Source organism: Tenrec ecaudatus, chromosome 15 (assembly GCF_050624435.1).
Source record: "Tenrec ecaudatus isolate mTenEca1 chromosome 15, mTenEca1.hap1, whole genome shotgun sequence".
NCBI classification, from domain to species: domain Eukaryota; kingdom Metazoa; phylum Chordata; class Mammalia; order Afrosoricida; family Tenrecidae; genus Tenrec; species Tenrec ecaudatus.
This window is the reverse complement of record NC_134544.1, coordinates 55,428,524-55,449,796: the sequence shown is the minus strand read 5'-3', so window position 1 is coordinate 55,449,796 and position 21,273 is coordinate 55,428,524. Positions and strand designations below refer to the sequence as shown.

The following is a 21,273-nucleotide window of genomic DNA, read 5'->3' as shown; positions in this document are numbered from 1 at the left end:
TCTTCAAAGAAGCACAGCAAGAATGCGGCTTAGAAGTAAGGAATTTGAGACTTGGTTTGACATACTTTGAAGATGCTATCAGGAGACCAGTCCCTAGAAAAAGGACATCATGCTTGGTAGATGATCAGCAAAAAAGAGGTGGCCGCTCAGTGAGATGGAATGACATCATGACTGCAAGGGGATCAAACCAAAGAACAATTATGGGATGTGGCCCAGGATGGGACAGGGTTTTGTTCTCTTGTATATAGGGTAGCTGTGTGTCAGAACTGTCTTGAAGGCATCTATCAAATAATTGCTTCCAGAAGTCAAAGGAAATAGAGGAAAGAGCTGGGAGGCAAAGGGCATTTATAGAGGTCTAGAAAAAGACATGTACATATGCAACTATATTCATACATGAGGATGGGGAAATAGATTTATGTGCATATATAAATATAGGGTTAGTATTAAGGTAGCAGAAGGACATTGGGCTTCCACTCAAGTACTCCCTCAATGCAAGAATACTTTCTTCTATTAAATTGGCATTCTTTGATGCTCACCTTCCCGACATAACCGCTGAAGACAAAACAGGTGAATAAGCAAATGTGGTGAAAAAAGCTGATGGTGCCTGGCTATCAAAAGATATAGCATCTGGGGTCTTAAAGGCTTGAAGATAAACAAGCAGCAATCTGGCTCAGAAGCAATAAAACCCACATTGAAGAAGCACACAAGCCTGTGTGACCACGAGTTGCTGAAGGGATCCATTATCAGGCATCAAAGAACAAAATAATCATATCATTGTGTGTTCATCTCCCTGATATGACCACTGAAGATAAATGGGTGCATAAGCAAATGTGGTGAAGAAAACTGATAGTACCCGGCTATCAAAAGATATATCATCTGGGGTCTTAAAGGCTTGAAGGTAAATAAGAGGCCATCTAGCTCAGAAACAACAAAGCCCACATGGAAGAAGCACACCAGCCTGTGTGATCACAAGGTATCAAGGGATCAGGTATCAGGCATCACCAGAACAAAAATTCTTATCATAGTGAATGAGATGGGGAGTGCAGAGTGGAAACCCAAAGCCCATTTGTCGGCCACTGGACATCCCCTTACAGAAGGGTCTTGAGGAGGAGATGAGCCAGTCAGGGTGCGATGTAGCAACGATGAAAAATACAACTTTCCTCTAGTCCTAAATGCCTCCCCCCCACCCCCGCCACTGTCATGATCCCAATTCTACCTTACAAATCTGACTAGACCAGATGATGTACACTGGTACAGATGGGAACTGGAAACACAGGGAATCCAGGGCAGATGATCCCCTCAGGACCAGTGGTATGAGTGGCGATACTGGGAGGGCATAGGGAGGGTGGGTTGGAAAGGGGGAACCGATTTCCGGGATCTACATGTGACCTCGTCCCTGGGGGACATACAACAGAAAAGTGGGGGAAGGGAGATGTGGGACAGAGCAAGATATGAAAAAATAATAATTTATAAATTACCAAGTGTTCATGAGGGAGGGAGCAGTGGGGAGGGAAGGGAAAAAAGTGAGGACCTGATGCCAAGGGCTTAGGTGGAGAGCAAATGTTTTGAGAATGATGAGGGCAATAAATGTACAAATGTGCTTTACACAATTGATGTATATATGGATTGTGATCGGAGTTGTATGAGCCCCTAATAAAATGATTAAAAAAAAAAGAAAGTAAATGTCTAGAAAAGAATGAAGGCAACATATGTACAAACATGCCTGATTCAACTGATGTTTATGGATTGTGATAAGAGTTGCCCAAGCCCCCAATAAAATGATTTAAAAAATATATAAGAAATAAAAGCAAAAATAAATAAATAATTGCCTCCAGTCAAATGACTGATCCCATTTATAATGTCAGTAGATTGACATGTAGGTTTCCATGTACAATTTAAAGAAAAGAATCCAATAACTTAAGGAGAAGGAAAAGTTGGCGCGGATTTAACCTATGTGACCTTTTCCCCATTCATCCTTTTTGTCCTTGGAGAAGTTCCAGAAGACACGTCTTTCACTAAGACACCGGGGAATGCATTGGTGAAGGAATCACTGTTGTTACTGTTCACTGCCATCAAGTTGGTTCCAACTCATCCTGACGCCTATGTACAACTGGATGGAACACTGCCCAGTCCTGCACCGCCCTCCATGGCTATGTTTAAACCCACTTTTGTAGCCACTTCTCGATCTATCCCTTGAGGGTCTTTGTTTTCATTGACCTCCTGCTAAGCATCTAGCATCTTCAAAAACTCTTTCATTGCTTCCATCTGCAGCCATATATGGTGGTGGGAGATTCAGCTAGCAACTAGTATCACAAGCATATTGCTGTCACCTAGCAGGGACAACAGCAAATGCTCAGTATCTTTCATCAGTACTATGTCAAGTATGTGTCTCTGTCATCATCTAGTTTTCAGAGGTCGTGGATGTCTCACCACCCCACAAGGCATCACATTACTCCATTGTAGTGACGGCATCAGGTTACCTGACTTGGTGAGCCCGTCGTGTCAAGAATACTACATGTCTTAGTAAAACACCTAAATGTTAAAGAGAATGGAAGATGGAACTCCAACAATATTTAAGATCTCATCACTTTGGCGAAGTTGTTATGGGTGCAGTGGCGTGGGCATATCTGGCTATCCTCTCTAAAGTAAAAGAGAAATTGTTGCACTCTTAGCTGTCAAGAAAGAAATAAAGCACGCAGGCCTTTGGGATTTTAGAGGGCTCTCTCTCCCATGAACCAATTTGAGTGGGTCTGAAAGTAAGTCATGTTTCTTCAGCAGGCCCCAACTGCAGGGCAAACTTCTTTACCACATGGGCATATGAATGCGTAGATCCATTGTTGCTGAAATATTTGTGGCAGACAGAAATGCAAATGCTCATGCAGCGTTTCTCAGCCTGTGGGTCGTGACCGCTTTGGGGGTCGAACAACCCTTTCACAGGGGTTGCCCAATTCACAACAGTAGCAAAATTACAGTTAAGAAGTAGCAACAAAAATAATTTTATGGTTGGTGGGGGAGTGTCACCAAAACTGGAGGAACTGTATTAAAGGGTCATGGCATTAGGAAGGTTGAGAACCACTGTGATAGAGAATCACAGTGCAAACTTCTAGGTTTTGAGCAAAAGTATGCCCTTTTCTGTCAATATAAACTATTTCCCTTAGAGAAATAGTCTTTGTTTGTTTCTGAGCTGTGGCTAAGACTAGATGGCTGACCATGGAACATGTCCATGTTATCTGAGCAGTCCATTATGAAATAGGTGTGTAATATAATTATTTAGGTCATAGAGTTGGATGTTATAGCCTCAAGCATAAATTCTATCATGTTCAAGCAATATTATGAAGATGCAAGTGTGTTTCATGAGCAGGCAGCTCAGATTCCCATAGAACTTTCTTGTACATGGCTATTTCTCAACTCACACGTGGGGCCATTTGGGGTGGTCCTTATGAGCAGTTGCCAGAGGAAGAAAAAGATTGGGCCTCATTTATAGATGGCTCTTTATGATTTACTGATCCCAACTAGAAGTGAGCTCATCAGCATTACAGCTTCGCTCAGGGATGACTCTGAAGGACATTAAAGAAGGGAAACCCTCCTAATGGAACGAACGATGAGCTGTACATCTGACCGGCTATTTTGCCTTGGCATAATGGTGACAGGAGATATAGATTTATACTGATTTATAGGCATTGACTGACGTTTGGCTGGATTTGAGGAAAACTGGTGGAGAAAAAGATGTAGGTAGATCTTGTGGGATGGACACGGATGAGGATAACTGTGTCCCATGAAGATGTTTACAAAAAAGCACCCATTGTAGAGGGAGCTTTTGATCATGACATGGGAAAGATGCCTTAGTCTCTGAAAACCAGCTAGCTTCTTTCTCAGCTTTCCTTGTACTTATTCTACGGGGTCATGTACAAAGATATGGCCAATACAGCTATTTGTGGTTTCAAGAACAAGGATTTCTACTTATCAAGATTGATCTGTCACTGCCTCTATTACCCAAAGTCAACACCAACCCACTATTATCCAAGGTCAATACTGACCCCCTGTTTAATTTTTCAAGGACAATAGCCAGTAATGCAGTAACAAGTTGACAACTTGAACTCCTCCCCAGTGAAGTGGGCAGCCTTTGTCTGTACTGGATCGAAACTTATTCTGGGTATGGATTTGCCTTTCCTTCCCTCATTGCTCTGGCAATACCACCACTGTAAACTTACTGAATGTCTTAATTTCCATTATGTTATGCATACATGTTGCTACTGAATAAAAAGCTGCAGCTGTCTGTCTGTCTTCTCATTTTTACAGCAAAATGTAGTTTAGCAATAAACTCATGTCTACAGAATTCATTCCTCTGTCCGGGTAGCGCATCATTCATATGTGTTTGGTCTTATGGAACATAGATTGTCTATTGAGGACTCACAGTAAGCTATGGGAGAATAAGGAAGGCCAAAGAAGAATTGATGCGTTTGAATTATGGGGCTGGAAATTACCATGGACCGTCAAAAGAACAAACAAATCTGTCTTGGAAAAAGTATAACAGAATGCTCTTTACAGGCAAGGATGGCGAGACTTTGTCTCATGTACTTTGAACATGTTGTCAGGAGAGACCCATCCCCGGAGAGGGACATCATGCTTGATAAAGTAGAGGGGCAAGGACAAAGGAAGGACTGACACAGTGGCTGCAATAATGGGCTCAAACATAAGAACAATTGTGAGGCTGGTGCAGGAACCGAGTGGTGTTTTGTTCTGTTGTGCATAGGGTCACTGAGTCAGAACTGACTTGATAGCCCTTAACAGACTGGGAGATCCTACTCTCCAAGTTGGAGAGCTATCTTATATGATGAGCTATATGCTTCGAAGAGGTGACCAATATACAGTACTGGCATAGTAAGAATTGGCAGATTCAAGAACTAAGAGGTAGCTTTTCTTATGATTAAACTTTTAAATGCCATAACTTTGGGAAAAATTACTTTCGTTTTCACATATTTGGGTTTTACTGGTTTGAAAGACTTAGTTATCAAGGAAGAACTATTTCTGCCCAGGGATGGCTCCACTTACTTGGGCCTTAGGGCTGCCACCTGAACAATGTGTTTCCCCACACTGCTGAACTGATAGGGAAGGAGAAATACTGATTGTCCAGGTAACTGATTCTAATTGCTGAACCGACAGGGAAGAAGAATTACTAAATTGTTCAGGTCAGGTAACTGATTCCAATTAGCAAGTGCAAAAGAGATTTTTGCTACAAAATTGGTTAAAAAAGACAAATTAGGAATCTTGAGATTCTCTAGGGCACATTTAGAACTTTCCTTCTACCAGACCTTGGTAAAAGACATCATGCTTGGTAAAGTAAAAGATCAGCAAAAAGAGGAAGCCCCTCACCAAGGTGGATTGACACAGTGGGGATAACAATGAGCTCAAATACAACATCGATGGTGAGGAAGGCCCAGGCCCAGACAGTGTTTTATTCTGTCATGCACAGGATTGTGATGAGTTGGGATTGACTGACAGGCACTTAACAACAATGGAAGGAAATATAGCCGTGGTGGTGCAGTGCTTAAGCATCTGGCTTTTAACTTGAAGGTTGGTGGTTTGAATTTAGCAGCCAGTTGTGCTCTGGGGAAAGGTGTGACAATTTCTTTCCGCAAAATTACAGCTTTGGAGATCCCATGAGCAGTTCTACCCTGTCCTCTAGATTTGCCATAAGGTCACCAGGAGGCAGCAGCAAACTGTAAGGATTCAGAAGGACGTGATGGCAATGAGCTTGGTCTGGGGGTCTTAGTTGGAAGAGGGAGTTGTAAATATTATCTACTGTAGCTCCTTGGAGAAAGATTGGTCTTTCTACTTCTGTAAATAGTTACAGTCTTAGAACCCACAGGGAGGTCTTTATGGGTCAGCACTGACTTGATGGTAGTGAATTTTGAGTTTTATAGTTAACGAAGCTAGGCTTGGACGCAAGGGGCTCTGATTGACAGTAGTGACCCTGGTAGGTGACTTTGGACTCCTGATTTTCTGCAGCTTCAGTGTGAATATGGGTTTATGACTCACTGCAAAACAACAGTAGGGTCAATATTTGCAACACCTGCTTACTTTCAATGGCTTGCTGTTATGAGCCCTAGGTAATGCTATTTTCTCTTTTGTTTCTCTAGATTTGGGGAGCACTGCTTTCAAGTAGTTATTTATCTTTTTGCATCTGCAGCTCTTCCAATAATTTTGCAAACAATTCACTATGAAATTCCTTCTGTGTGAAATCCTCAGAGGTACTTACATTTTCCTAAGTGGGCCCAAGAGAGTCCTAGTGGGACAGTGGTTTACAAGTTGGGTTGCTAGCCACAAGTTTGGTGATTCAAACCCATCAGCCACTTTCTGGGAGAAAGATGAGGCTGTCTGTTTTCCTAAAGATTTATAGTTTTGGAACCCCCTTGGAACAGTATAGACTACTTTAGGGTTGCTTTGAATCAGAATCAACTCAATGGCAGTATGTTGGTGGATGGTTGGAATAAAAATCTTATCAGTTTTAATTTACCCTTAATGCTTCTTTTTCTTTTCCCCCTTAATGTTTCTTAACAAATAGGTAGATGAGCAAACACATATACAAACTGACAAGGTTCCAAGTATAATAGACACACTTATATTACCCAGGTCTCCAAAGTGAAGTAAGTCTGCTTCAGAAACTACCACTGTAATGCCTACGCATGCAGAAGAGAGTCTATTGGAATGAGAGAAAATATAAATATTTAATTTATCAACCTTTTATCATTTCTATTTTGAGTGTGTTTCATAAAACACATAGCAGTTACTAAATATATATATATATATATATAGTTTTTTCCCAAGTATGTATAATTTTTATTTTATCTATATATGAATTAAATTTTAACATGTAAAGATAACATAATAAACTATACAAAATTATCAAGTTATGTGCAGTGTAGTTAAATAATAACATGGCATTTCTTCCCAAAATGCTTTCTCTGCTGGTATCCTTGCAGATACTATTCTCACAAAAATATTTATAACCTATGATTATTGAAGTGCATAATTGTGGAATATATATAGTTTATACATAAAACTCTATGGAAGATCTAGGGGAAAATATATATGGAAGTACAAATTCAAATTTTATACAGAAAAGGTGTATGATTCAAGTAATTTGGAGACTATCAGTATATTAAACTTAAGGTCCTTAGAAACATGATAACTTGACATGCTCACAGTGTATTAAAGGGATGGATGAGGTAGTGTTTAATAGAGAACTATCACATATAGCACTATCTGGGTTATTGCTATAGCTCTACGTCTCAATATCCTTTATAATCCTGGACATGTTAATTTTCTTCACCTCAAACATGGAGACCAGGCTTATTTGAGTTTTTCATACTTTTGCTAAGTTGTATTCCAGACATTTTGATGAGGTTCTATTGTTTGTTTCTGAGCCCATGAAGAGTAAGGGAAAGGGAAGCCCACAGGTAGGCTCCAACCTTACTCTTGCCCCCAGAATGTGGTTCTCTATGTACAGGATAAGAGCAAACTGGTGGAGGGGAGGGGAGAAGAGGAGGAGACATCACCTCTTATGATCCCTTTCCCTTGGAATGAAGTGAAGGTCATGATTTAAGGTGAGGTAGTTATTGTGCCAACCTGGCTGATAAACACAGGTGGGGTTAATTGAAGGGCGGAGGGATAAATGGCTCAGTGAGCCTTGCTTTTATAGTTCTCGGGTCGCTTGCTTTGTGATGGTCACACCAGGCTGCAGCTGCCTTAGCCAGTTTCCTGGTTTAGCTGGCAAGGCTCACTTCCTGCAAGACACCACTGAGGGAAAAGCCACATGGACCTACCCCAATGCAGCCCTGGGTGCTGGAGCAGCAGTGTGGAGACCCCTGCCAGCGCTGAGATGTTTACACATTCACTGACTCAGCATTCCTCCTGCAGTCGGCATCATTGCATCTGTTTTGTGAGATGGAGGATGACTCTGTGGATTGGTGTTGGACATATGGGTTAAGGTTGGACTTGTGGACTTCGGCAGCACTGGGTTGGGGTGTTTCTTGATGCACACTTACCTTTTATATAAAGTTCTCTTTATACATGAGTTTCTGTGGATTTGTTTCTCTAAAGTACTCAGACTAACACATAAGCAAGCAAATATAATTCAAGGGTATTGCAATTAATCTCTGTACTCTGAATCAGAATTAACTTGTCAGCCAAGTTTTTATTTTACTAAAAATACTTATTTTAATATTAGACTGTCATAGGAAATATAAAACAATACAAATTGTCAGTCCTCCCCCTCCCCCATTGTCATTGAGTGGATTCCAACTCACAGTGACCCTTTATTACAGAGCAGAATTGCCACATGGGCTTCCAAGCCTGTCATCTTGACAGAAGCAGAGAGCCACATTTTTCTGCTATGGGGCATGGCCGGTAGTTCTGAACTGCCGACCTTTGCAGTAGAGTGCTCTAACTACATCACCAGGACTCCTTACTATTGATACAACAACAGAAAACCTCCCTGCTATGACATTGAGCCTGACTCAGCGACCTGTGGGGTTTCCGCCTGTAAATCTTTATGGGAGCAGTAGTCTCGTCTCATCTTCCTCCCAAAGAGTGGGTGGCGCTCTGGGAGAGCAGTGAGTGGATTTGTGGTTAGCAGTTTAAAGCTTACAGGGTCACGATTTCTCCTTAATCTAAACAATAACAAACCCATTGCCACAGTCGTGTCTGACTCAGTGACCCTGTAGAGGGTTTCTAAGGCTGTAAATCTTTCCCAGAAAAGGGGGGTTGGGAGGCGAAGGGTCAACCTTGCGGCTGGCGGCAGTCTATCACTTAACAGCGCCAACAGGGTCCCTTCGTTGTTCTGTGGATCGTTTTATTACCATTTTACTGATTTCACTACATTAGAACTCATTCCATCAGTTTTACATCTTCTTTTGGTCGTTCCCCGAGATTATTTGGTTCTTCTGAACTATCTCCTTCTCCTTGGACTTTAAAGAACATCAACTCAAAATGCCTCAAGTCCATTTGACTCTTAAGTGACCCTATAATTGGGGCCAGGTGGGTTCAATCAGCTGACCTCCTGATTAAAAGTCTCCTTCAGGGACTCCTCTGGAAACACCAGCAGCATCTACTAATGACTCATCTCCTTGCTCTTTGAGAACAAAGGGTTCAAACTCTACGTACCATAAATCATTCTGGCTGCCGTGTGCTGTTTGGTCTATTTACCACGTTGCCTCCATATTAATCCAAGACATTAATTTTCCACTCTGGATTGAAATGTTTCCAAACAAAACAATACAAAAATACAGGTCTCTCTTAATCTGTCCTATTCCCCAGCCCCACTTAACAAAAAAGCCCCAAACAATATGGAATCCCAAAATCACACTGTATGAATTCAATGATAGAACTAGATTCACCAGAACTCAATGAAAGCTCATCCAAGTTCAACACAAACAGGCTTGCAGCCCAAGCTTTACTTCCTCTAGCGTCCGGCCCAGGCCGGTCGGGTGGAGCTCCTTGCCCCGCCCCTTTCTTCACAGCCAATGGGGCGCGCCGCACCACCGGGCGGAGACAAATCCAGGGACACGCCCCTCCGTCGCCCCACACGGGAACAGGGCCTCCACCCGCCCCCTTTTCTGGACACGCGCATGCGCATTCCCGTTGGGTTCCGGGAGAGACGCTTAGGGATCTTTTTTTTTTTTTTTAATTCTTTCTTTCCCGAGTCGCGTTTCTCAGCGAATCTCCCGCATCCTGTTATTATTGCCCAAGGAGCCCCCTCCTAGTCACTCGGAGGAGCTGCGTCTGAGGCGTCGGGGTTGTCAGTACCCGGATGTGGAGCCGCTCTCGCCCGGCGGGGACTCTGTGGCCGGGCGCAACACGGCGGCGTGGGCGCGGGCAGAGAGCAGGGGGCCCCTGGACCCGGGTGCCCGCCGGACGCCGGGAGGTACCACTGCTGCTCGCGGGGGAGGCGGCGGCGCCGACGCTCGGGCGCCAACCCCGGAGCGAGGGTCGACGGGGAAAAAACCGGCGGTTAATTTTGCTGCGCTCCGCCCTCGCCGCGCTAGCCTCCCCCGGCTCCCCGCGCTCCGGGCCCTGAGGTAGCGCGGTCTCCTGGCGGCAGTTGCTGTCGTCTGGCCGCGGAGCTGGGAGGAAGCGGGGGCGTCCTCGGCCCCCACCCCTCTGCCCGCCTACCTCCGCCTCCGCGCCGCTGCGGTCCGGGCTCCAGTCTGAGCGGGGGGCGCGGCCGCGGCGGCGACGGCTGGGCTGCGGCTGTGGGCGCTGCGGGGACCGCGCGGCCGCCCCCGCGAGTTACTCGCACGTCCCCCGGTGTTGGCTGCCGGCGCCGCGGGTGCAGCCCCGGCCTAGCGCCCTCAGCGCCCCCCCCCCCGCGGCGGCAGCGGAGCCCCCCGCCCGCGCCCCGATGAGTAACTCCCGGAACAACCGGGTGATGGTGGAAGGGGTCGGGGCCCGGGTAGTGCGCGGCCCGGACTGGAAGTGGGGCAAGCAGGACGGCGGCGAGGGCCATGTGGGCACGGTCCGCAGCTTCGAGAGCCCCGAGGAGGTGGTGGTGGTGTGGGACAACGGCACCGCCGCCAACTACCGCTGCTCCGGGGCCTACGACCTGCGCATCCTGGACAGCGCGCCCACCGGTAAGCGGCGCCCACCTGGCCCAGGCCTGCGGGTGTCTGTGGGTGGGGGCGGGGGGTGGCTAGACGAGGTGTGGCCGGCGGCGGAGCCCCAGGTGCAACGTCTCGCCGGGCGGGAGGACGCGGACAGGAACAGAGCCAAAGGGAGTTTCGGCTTCAAAACCTAGTAAACAAAAACTTGCAGCAAGACTTCCCTAATGGAACTCTGGGCAGCACCATCGCCAGGCTTTTTTCAAGCCGGGGTGGGGGGTGGTGGTGGGACACACAAAGCGCCAGCAAGACAGCAGACACGGCCCCCCGGCCCCCTGGGAAGGGGGTCGGAGAGTCTAAAAAGCCATCGAAATTAATCAGCCACCGAGTGATAACTGTCTGAAAGGGAGGCTTGCCATGCCATATGGTGCTCAGTTGGCTTCTTACAATGGCGAGAGGAGCCGTTGACATCTCAAGATTTGTTGATTCTGTTGTTGTTTTGCATTTACTACAGTGACCTGGTGGAGTGCAGTAACCCAATAGCACTTGGGACGCTGTGGGGTGATACTTCAAGTCTACATCTATCTGTCCTAGGGGAGCATTTCAGGATGTTGAGCCATTTCTTTGTGTTAACTACTTTTTCTAAGTCAAGTAGATGGCATTTGATTTCTTTTTGTTACCCTTATGTCATACTTGGAGATTATGTCAGAGACTTCTCTATTCACCCAGCAATGAGTGTGCCTCCCTGGATTCACTAGTCAGCTGGGCCCTGTTGGCGCAGGACAAAGATGAGGCTTTCTAGTCCCGTGAATTACAGTCTTGGAAACTCAGGAGGCAGTGCTTCCTTAGCCTATAGGGTCGCTGTGAGTTGGAATCAGCTTTGCAGCAGTGAGTTTGGTTTTGGTTTGTTTTTTTGTTAGTGCTTCTAAGACTATAGATGTACATAATACAAACCAAAGCATGCCCGCAGCAAATCTTTTATTTTAGTGTGCTCTTTTGCACATAGACTTTTAATCTTCTCTGCTTAATTAAAACCACATTTAAAAATTTTTTTCAGAATGTCTACATCAACAGGCTGTAAGGAAGCATTACAATGAGTTTGACTAAGCTTAACAACTCTTGAAATGGTTATTGTTAATCGCAACACATGGTGAAAGAAATTAATGCAAGCCATCCTAGTGTTTGAGCAGTCATAACATTGTGCTGCTTTTTAAACATGGAAAAGGTAGATGTGTATGGCAAAATTGTGTTTTTTTAAATGGCATGGTACAAAAGGGAGCTGCCATTGTTACCAGTTTCTTGTGTAGTCTAAAGAATATTCTATATATTGCAAGCGTATAAAAGTGTCAAAAATTTCTTAGAAAAACTCCCTTTTAACTGCATCTTTTTACAATCTTGAAGCCTCTTTGAGTATACTGAAAATCTTCTTTTTGCACACAAATGGCAATAAACTATACTTACCTCTTCTACTTGTTTCCTTCACTTGAAAATATATATTGACCACTGTTCCATGTTAGCACATATAAGTCTACTTTCTTCTTTCATGACTACATAGTATTCCAGTAATTGGATGCAGTGATTTAATTTAGTACTTTATTGATTGGCTTTATGTTGTTTTGTGTTTTTGTTATTTATAGTGATGTAGTGCATCTATCCATTTGCACAGGTGTTCTTTGGAAGAAATGTTGATTGCTGCACCAAAGGGAGTACATAATTAAGATTTTGATAGATGTTAACTCATTGCCCTCTAGAGAAATCTTACCATCGTACACTCGTAGTAGTAGTAGTATATAAGGCATGTTTGTTTCTATACACTCAAAATTTTGTTAGCCTACTAGTTCAGGCACATGGCTTATAATTCATTAATAGTTTCTTCAAACTGTTTAGTAATTGGTACTCTTTGGCATTTTAATCTTGCAAATTTTATTCAATATTATATGAAGTCATTGATATTTATATAACATTTTAAGAAATTTAACTTTATTTTGAAATAATTTCAGATCTACAGATAAAGTAAATCAGTAAAAAGAGTTCCTGACAGATAAGAATATTAACATCAATAGAATCCTATTAACTAATATGCCGGCCTTTTACTCCAAAGCCCACTACCATCAATTTGACTCTAATTCATAGCCACCCTTTGTAGGGTTTCTGAGGCTTTGTAAATCCTTACAAAAGCAGACAGCTGAGTGGTTGGTGTGTTTGAACCATCAACCTTGTGATTAGAAGTCCAATGTTTACTAGATAGCGCTACCAGAAAGCGCTACCAGGACTCTTCATTCAGATGTAACCAGGGATCTTTCTAGTGCCCCTTTTTGGTCTCGACCCCAAACCAGAGTTACATATTGCATTTAATTTCCTTCTGTCTCAGGTAGTTCCTCAGTCAGTGTTTGCCTATGATATTGAGTACTGCCCAGTGATTTGTAGAATCCCCCAAATTGAGTTTGTATCAGGGTCTCCAAAAGTGGGTGAAATGATAGGGGCATAGTGGGCTCTGCAAAAGCAGATACCTATATTCAATTCTGTTTTATGGACTATAATACAAAAATGTTTACTTGCCAGGGGGACACTGATTGAATTTTTCTTTTTCTCTGAAAGGGAGCAGTAGTCCAAATACTTGGGAACCTGTGATTTGGTTTATACAGTGTTGCCTTATGACTTTAAATTTAGATGGTATATTTTTGGCAAGAATACCTTATGCCTTTCTTAGTTTATCTTATCAGAAAGTTCATTATATCCATATAATGGGGCTTCAAAAAGTTTATGGAAAAATGGAATGAAAAGATAATTAAATCTTTCCCCCTCCTTCTCTAATTAATGATACTAGCTTAACTTGGTTATTTGCAAACACTTCATTGTGCTCAGGTGGAACCTGTACATGGACCAAGAGGCAATTGCTCAAACAGAACAAGGGAATACTGTATTGTTTAAAATAAAAACAGTTGTAGCCTTTCACCATATTTATTCAATCTATACTGAGAAAATCATTTAAGAAGCTGGACTATGTGAAGAATTCAGCTACAGAATGTGGGAGAGACTCATTAACAGCCTGTTATATGCAGATGACTTGTTGGGCTGCTAACAGCAAGATTGCAGTTCAAAATCAACAGCTGCTCTGAGGGAGAAAGCAGAGGTTTTTTACTCTAAAAGAGTCGCAGTCTCAGAGACCCATGGGCAGGTGTACCTGAGTCATCAACTCCATGGTTGATTGTTTTTTTCATACACAGATGACACAACTTTGCCAGCTGAAAATGAAGAGGACTTGAACCACTTACTGATGAATATCAAAGACTGCAGCCTTTAGTATGGATCACACACACCTCACTAAAAGGAAACAAAAGTCCTCACAACTGGGCTGATAATGAGCAACATCATAATGAACGGAGATAAAAAAAAAATTGAAGTTGTTAAAGCTTTCGTTTTACTTAGCTCTACAATGAATACCCATGGAAGAAGCAATCAAGAAATCAAAAGAAGTTATTCCATTGGGTAATCAGAGCAAAAATGGCACTTGGAAGCCTTAAGGCAGATCTGACACAGCCATATTATGTTTAGTTGTCACTATGTATGTGAAAGCTGGACCATGAATGAGGAAAACGAAGAATTTATGCATTTGAACTTGTGGTATTGAAGAATAGAAAACGTAAATTGCCAAAGAAGCCAACAAATTTTTCTTGAAAGGGAGTATATTGCTCCTTAGAAGTCAGGATGGCAGAGACTTGTTTTCTTGTACTTTTGTACATGTTACCATGAGGGACCAGACCCTGGAGAAAGTACATCATCACTGGTAGAGGGTCAGCAAGAAAGAGGAAGTCTCTCAATGATATGGATTGTCAGAGTGGGTTCAACAATGACCTTGAACATAGCAATGATTGTGAAGATGGCACAGGATGGGACTGTGTTCAGTTCTGTTGTACACAGGGTCACTAGGAATTGGAACCAATTCAACAGTACCTAGCAACAGTCACCAACAGTTTTATGTCATTAGTGTAATGTTAGTATGAAAAGATACATCATATATTATTATGGAAATACTTTTGACATAATGAAACCTTTGGGGGGATATTGAGGACTTCCCCAAAGATTTAAAGACCACACTTTGGAATTATGCCTACCGAGAATATCTCATTGAGCACAAAGCAGTTTTATTTAAGTCTGTTTAAAGTAATATGTACATAAAAACTAAACACCCTTAAATGTCCATTGAAAGAATGGGTAAACGAACTGAAGTACTGTATAGCGGACTACTGTACAGAAAATGAATGTTCAGTAAGTTGAAAAGAAAACCTGTGTGTCCAAATGTAAAACAATATTGCTTTACATTGTTTATTATATGTTTACCTTGGCATTGTTGCTATTTGCATTGGATAGGATAATTCATTGCTGTGGGAGACTTATACCTAGGAGTGAAAGAGCTGGGCCATGTATGCTGGACCATAGATGCATTTTCATTATCTTTGAAGACCTGCTCTATTCTCACAATGACTGAACCATTTTGCAATCCCACCAGGTTTGGATAAGGTCCAATTAGGCTACATTCTCACCAATAGCTGTTATTTTTGAATGAGAAAATGTCTCACTTTTTTCCAGATATATGAAAATGCCTCAAAAAGTACATGAGAAATGGAATTAAAAAGGATTGAAAAATAGTTGGAATTTCCCCCTAAACTTTTGAAACCCTTTTATATTTGACCAATGTATAGTTTGGTCACTGAAAGAGTGTGGACATTCATTTAATTATTTTGGAGTTGATTTTATGAAGTCAGTAATCGACCTTTTGTTTAGAAACTTTTTTTGTAGGATTTGGTGACATTACTATTTTTGGTTAAAAAAACAAACTTGTGCTATATTCTTATCAGAAAGAGTGGAGGAATCATTTGGACTTCATATTAAGGTTCATTCTGCTCTTCTGGGAAAGGATAACAAAAGTTAGAGTTATGTTGTAGATAATTTGATTTGATTCAAAATTAGCTTCTGGTCACAGATGTCCAAGCTGTTTTAGTGGCTGTTCTTTGTCCGTGTCATCCACCTCTAGCAAAGAATATTTGGCAGGTTGTGTGTGCGGAGACTCCTTAAATGTTTGTATTTGGTTGAAGATTTTAAAGTGCTCACCCTGGAATGAAAAATGACAACCTTTCCTTTTCTAAGACTCATTCTATTTTTAACTTTTTAGAACCCAAGAGAAAAGGTGGAACCTTAGGAAACAAACAGGACTTGGGAACAATGTTCAGGGACCAAGGTCCGATTTGAAAGTAATCTTGAGCTTTTAAACAATGACATCTGCAAGGAAAATGTGATTTTCTTATTGTTTTAAAGAATGCAAAATATATTTCCATTTACTAAAATTTTCTTTTTAATATTTGGGGCTCTTATAGTTATTATCACAATCCATATCTATGCATTGTAAAACTTTTTAATTATGAAATTTCATCTTGTTATTACTGTTGATTGTAGCTTAGTTGAATTAAGATCCTCAGGAATCAACTGATATATCAAAGAAGACATTCAGGCAGCTAGCTAACAAACACATGAAAAAATGCAAATCATGAAGAAAGCTGATGGTGCCCGCCTATCAAAAGATATAGCGTCTGCAGTCTTATAGGCCTGAAGATAAACAAGCAGCCATCTAGTTGAGAAGCAGCATAGCCCACATGGAAGAAGCACACCAGCCTGTGTGATCACGAGATGTCGATGGGATCAGGTATTAGGCATCAAAGAACAAAAAGTCATATCGTTGTGAATGAGGGGGAGTGCGGAGTGGGGGCCCAAAGTCCCATCTGTAGGCAACTGTACATCCCCTTATAGAGGGATTGTGGGGAGGAGACGAGCCAGTCAGGGTGCAGTGCAGCAATGATGACATATACAACTTTCCTCTAGCTCCTAAATGCTACCTCCTGACCCACTATCATGATCCTAATTCTACTTTACAAATCTGTCTAGACCAGAGGATGTACACTCGTACAGATGGGAAGTGGAAAAACAGGGAATATGGGACAGAAAAACTCCTCAGGACCAACAATGAGCGTAGTGATACCAGGGGGATGGAGAGAAGGTGGGATAGAAAGGGGGAACTGATCACAGGATCTATGTATAACCCCCTTCCTGGGGGACAGACAACAGAAAAGTAGATGAAGGGAGATGTCGGACTGGTTAAGACATGACAAAATAGTTTATAAATTATCGAGTGTTTTTGAGGGGTGAGGGGAGGGTCGGAGGGGAAAATGAGCTCAAGTTAGAAATCAGATGTTTTGAGAATGATGATGGTCACAAATGTACAAATATGCTTGACACGATGGATGGATGAATGGATTGTGATGAGTTGTCGAGCCCCAATCAAATGATTTAAAAAAATGCAAAACTACAAAATGATGCAAATAAAACTAGAAAAAACTTCTCACCTCTGCAATATTGGCTCTGATTGAAAAACAAACCAAAAAGAACAGCAAAGGCTGCTGAGGTTGTGGGGAGATTGGAACTCATACACTGTTATTAGAACTTCAAAAATAGTATGACCGACCACTATGGAAAACAATAGGGCCCTTTCTTAACTAGAAATAGAAACACCACGTGATCCAACAGTCTTATTGTTAGAGAACACATCCTAGAGAAACAATAGGAATAGATAGACACATGGACACTCATGTTCATTGCAACATTATTCACAATGGCAAAAAGGTGGCAGCGACTTAAATATCCATCAATGGATGAATAGCTAAACAAACTGGTACAATGGAAAACTATGCAACCTTAATGAATAATGATAAATTGGCCAAACATGGGTGAATCTGGAAGATAAGCTGAGTGAAGTAAATCACAAAAGGAAAAATATTGTATGAGACCATTATAAAAGTCGTGTATAGGTTAACAAACATTTTATTGTGTTTTAGGTTAAAATTTATATAGCATTTTGTAAGCTTTCACCTAAAGCACAATAAAATGTTTTTAAAAATCAGGCGGCCCATATAGGAGTTGATCTCAGATGAGGACCTTTCAGATAGGTTCTCATTCAGTAAGTCTGGGATTCAGTAGAGATTATTTCTGATAAACTCCCTGGTGGTGGTCCATGGACACACTGGATGGTAGCACACTAAGTGACTTGTCTAGGATCCTTGGTGGTGCTGTCTTGTAAGCTGTTAGCCACAAGGTCATAGGTTCAAACCCACCAATTGTTCCTTGGGAGAAAGATGAGGCCATACGCTCCTATAAAGAACTACAGCTGTATCAGGTCACTATAAGTTAGAAAAAAGTGTGTGGCTTGTTTACTTGAGATGCCCAGTTTCTCTGTTTTCTCCTTTTCGTCTTAGATTTCAACAAGCCTCTTGATTGATTGTCAGTATCACATGTCTTTAGTTTTAGAGTCCTTGCTGGGCAGGGAGAAGACAGTGTACAACTGAAATAAATGACGTGCTATTTTAATGCACTTTTGATTCTGTACTTTACAGCCTTACGTTACTGATTTGATACTGCTTTTTGGATGCGTCCTTGGGAGGCCACCTACCCTGGGTGTTTTTGCCAGCCTCTAATTGCTAGCCAGTGAATGCGTTGTGTTTTGTTCGTCTTTACACTCTTATCAGTTTGAGGACAAGGTGTGTGTGTGTTGTTCTTGTATTCCCATCTAGCAGAGTCTTGGATATGAATGATTATCTTCTCAATAGAATACAATGCTGCCCTTTTAAAAGAATTTTTGTCTTAATCCCATCTGAGGTTAGAAAATGTTCTAAGAGGAAAGGAGGCTCCAAGAGACCACAGCTTGTGAATGGCGATTGCTGGGATGAAGAGTTAGTTCATTGCTATTTCATCTATATAGTTTTCTCATGTATTTATACATGATTATTCAGAAACAATCACTATAAACATGAAATTTAAATAACCAACTTACACCTGATGTTTTGGTGATACTATCTATGAGTCAAAATTGATGGAACCACACAGTACCTGCTATAAATTGTTTTTTTTAAAACCTGATTTTATTTTCTCAGTGGTTTTAGCTGATTCAGTATTTTAAGTGTATTTCTTTTTTTTTCCAAACAATTTATTAGGGGCTCATACAACTCTTATCACAGTCCATACATATACAAACATCAATTGTATAAAGCACATCTATACATTCCCTGCCCCAATCATTCTCAAAGCATTTGCTCTCCACTTAAACCCTTTGCATCAGGTCCTCTTTTTTTTCCCCTCCCTCCCTGCTCCCCCCTCCCTCATGTGCCCTTGGAAATTAATACATCGTTATTTTGTCATATCTTGCCCTATCCGGAGTCTCCCTCCCCCGCCCCCCCTTCTCTGCCGTCCCTCTCCCAGTGAGAGGAGGTCACATGTGGATCCTTGTAATCAGTTCCCCCTTTCCAAACCACTCGCCCTCCACTCTCCCAGCATCGCCCAAAGTGTATTTCTATGATAAAGGTGTTTACGCTTATTGTAAAAAAGTTTGGAAACAACTAAAATTTAAAAAAAGTTATAATTTTGTCACCTAGAGACAACTATTTGGGATATCATTTTTCCAGTTTCTAAACTAAGTTGAGTGTACTTTCTAAACTAAATTCAGGTACTCGTTGTTGACTTTGAGGGAGGGGGTTTATCTATCCTGGATTCCCTGTGTTGGCAGGCTCTTATCTGTAGCAGTGTGCATTTTCTGGTCAAATCCGATTTGTAAGGTAGAATTGAGGTCATGATAGTGGGGGGAAGGAAGCACCAAAGAACTAGAGGAAAGTTGTGTGTTTCATCGGTGCTATACTGCACCCTAACTGGCTCATCTCTTCCCTGTGACCCCTCTGTGAGGGGATGTCCAATTGTCTACAGATGGGCATTGGGTCTCTACTCCATGCCCCCCCCCCCCCCCCCCCCCGCCCTTCCACCCCCAATTCACATTGGGTATGATTTGTTCTGGGTCTTAGATGCCTGATATCTGATCCCATTGACAACTCATGATCACACAGGCTGGTGTGCATACATATTTTTGTGGACTTACTTTCATCTATAAATGTCTCATAAAATAGATTTTGTCTTCACTGAATTTGAATCTTTGCCTTTTAATAGACCTAGGCTTATGTTTATTGTAATTATATTTGATTATATTAGGGGGACTTCACAAAGTTCATGGAAAATTCCATTATTTTTTAAATTCTATTTTTTTCCACAAACTTTAAAGTCCCATGTGAGTGTATCTTTATATGTATTTACTTAAATTACTGCTATCTTTTCTATTTTTTTTATGTATTTCTATTCCCTCAAGATTTGGAAATTTATTTTCTTTTTTTCCTGTTCTTCTAGTGTTAAATTTTAATATTTAGCAAACTAAAAAATTATTTAACATACAAAAAGAGCTATAGGCAGTCTCAATTCATTTCCCTTTCCTATACTTCTATACTTTCTAGTTCTGAGAAATTAGCTCCAAATCATTATGCTTCCCCCTGGAAGCTATATGATTTTTTTGTAGTTAGGGGCTTGCTTTTTAAATTAGATTACACTTTACAAACATATTAATAATTAGGATACAACATTTTAGTACTCTTTAAAACTATTTGTTATATAGCACATGCTTTCCTCCCTTTCATTTGCCAGAAAATTCCTCTTTCCTTTATTTTTAAAGAAATAATTAGCTTGAATACATGGGGTCAGGGGCAACTAGATAACAATTACGTTAGTTGGGAGAAAAATCTTAATTAGAATTAAAAATTGGGATGGCTAGATGGCTTTTACCTTTATGCAACAATGCATTTTTATCAATTTAAACAAGTTTTCTTCCAGCTCTGAAAATATGACTTGATGTTAAGATTAAAGTGCTAATAGCAATTCCACAGCCAACTGATATATGTTTCTAGGTATATTTTTATGAGAATCTCAGATATATGTCAGAAAAGAGATAAGTATAAGGAAATTCATGGCAGTATTGCTTATAAAAGTAGTAATTTAGAAACTGCCAAAAGTTTATAAATAGGGTAATGAGTATGTTATTGAATGTACAACAAAATACTAGTTAAAATGAAAGAATCAAGGGTATATTTATCAAATTATGTTGTATCAAAAGCAGGTTTCAGTGGGGTGCTTAAGTGAATGTGAATATACTTTAAATTTTTTTTCAGTTGTACAAAATATATGTGGGAAATAGATACACTCATAATCCAGAATGGTATTTAACTCTTCAAAGGAGGATGGGGTGGCAATTTGAACTACACCTCTATAATTTATTACCTAAAAAAATCAGAACAAATTTGGCAGAATGTAATGTGCTACATCTGGATAGTAAGTATATTAATGTTTTATTGAATTCTATACTTTTATTAACTATCTTCTTATTAGGTATACAATTCCTATCAGCAAAATGCTTATAGTGCATTATAGAATACTGCTATCAGTATTATGTATTTTTTGAATGAATGAATGTTATATAAATATTTGCTTAGATTTGTGTATGGGTGGGGGTAACCCCTCTTTTTTTCTTGACCAATGTCTTCATGTCAAATAGTAGACTTATATGTCCTTATGTGACCTCCCTGTGTCCTTATGTGACCCCACTGAATTAATTACGGTGTAAAGACTACTGAACATATCACAGACTTGAAGAAGAATGAACAAATCTTTGCTAGCTGTATAATCAGAATGCTTTTTAGAAGTGATGAAAGCGAGGCTTGGTCTTGTGTCTTTTGGACATGCTACTAGGAGGAATCAGACC

At 41.2% G+C, this 21,273-nt stretch overlaps 1 protein-coding gene across 1 annotated transcript in view; it reads left to right on the top strand.

Moving 5' to 3' along the window:
• Window positions 1-9,645: 9,645 nt before the first annotated feature.
• The window catches only part of MIB1 (MIB E3 ubiquitin protein ligase 1), a 174,137-nt gene continuing 162,509 nt past the window's right edge, over window positions 9,646-21,273 (top strand). The window contains exon 1 of the mRNA XM_075533030.1: window positions 9,646-10,631. Within this exon, the coding sequence (XP_075389145.1) occupies window positions 10,403-10,631 (229 nt within the window). The 5' untranslated portion in view covers window positions 9,646-10,402. The remainder of the gene's footprint in view (window positions 10,632-21,273) is intronic.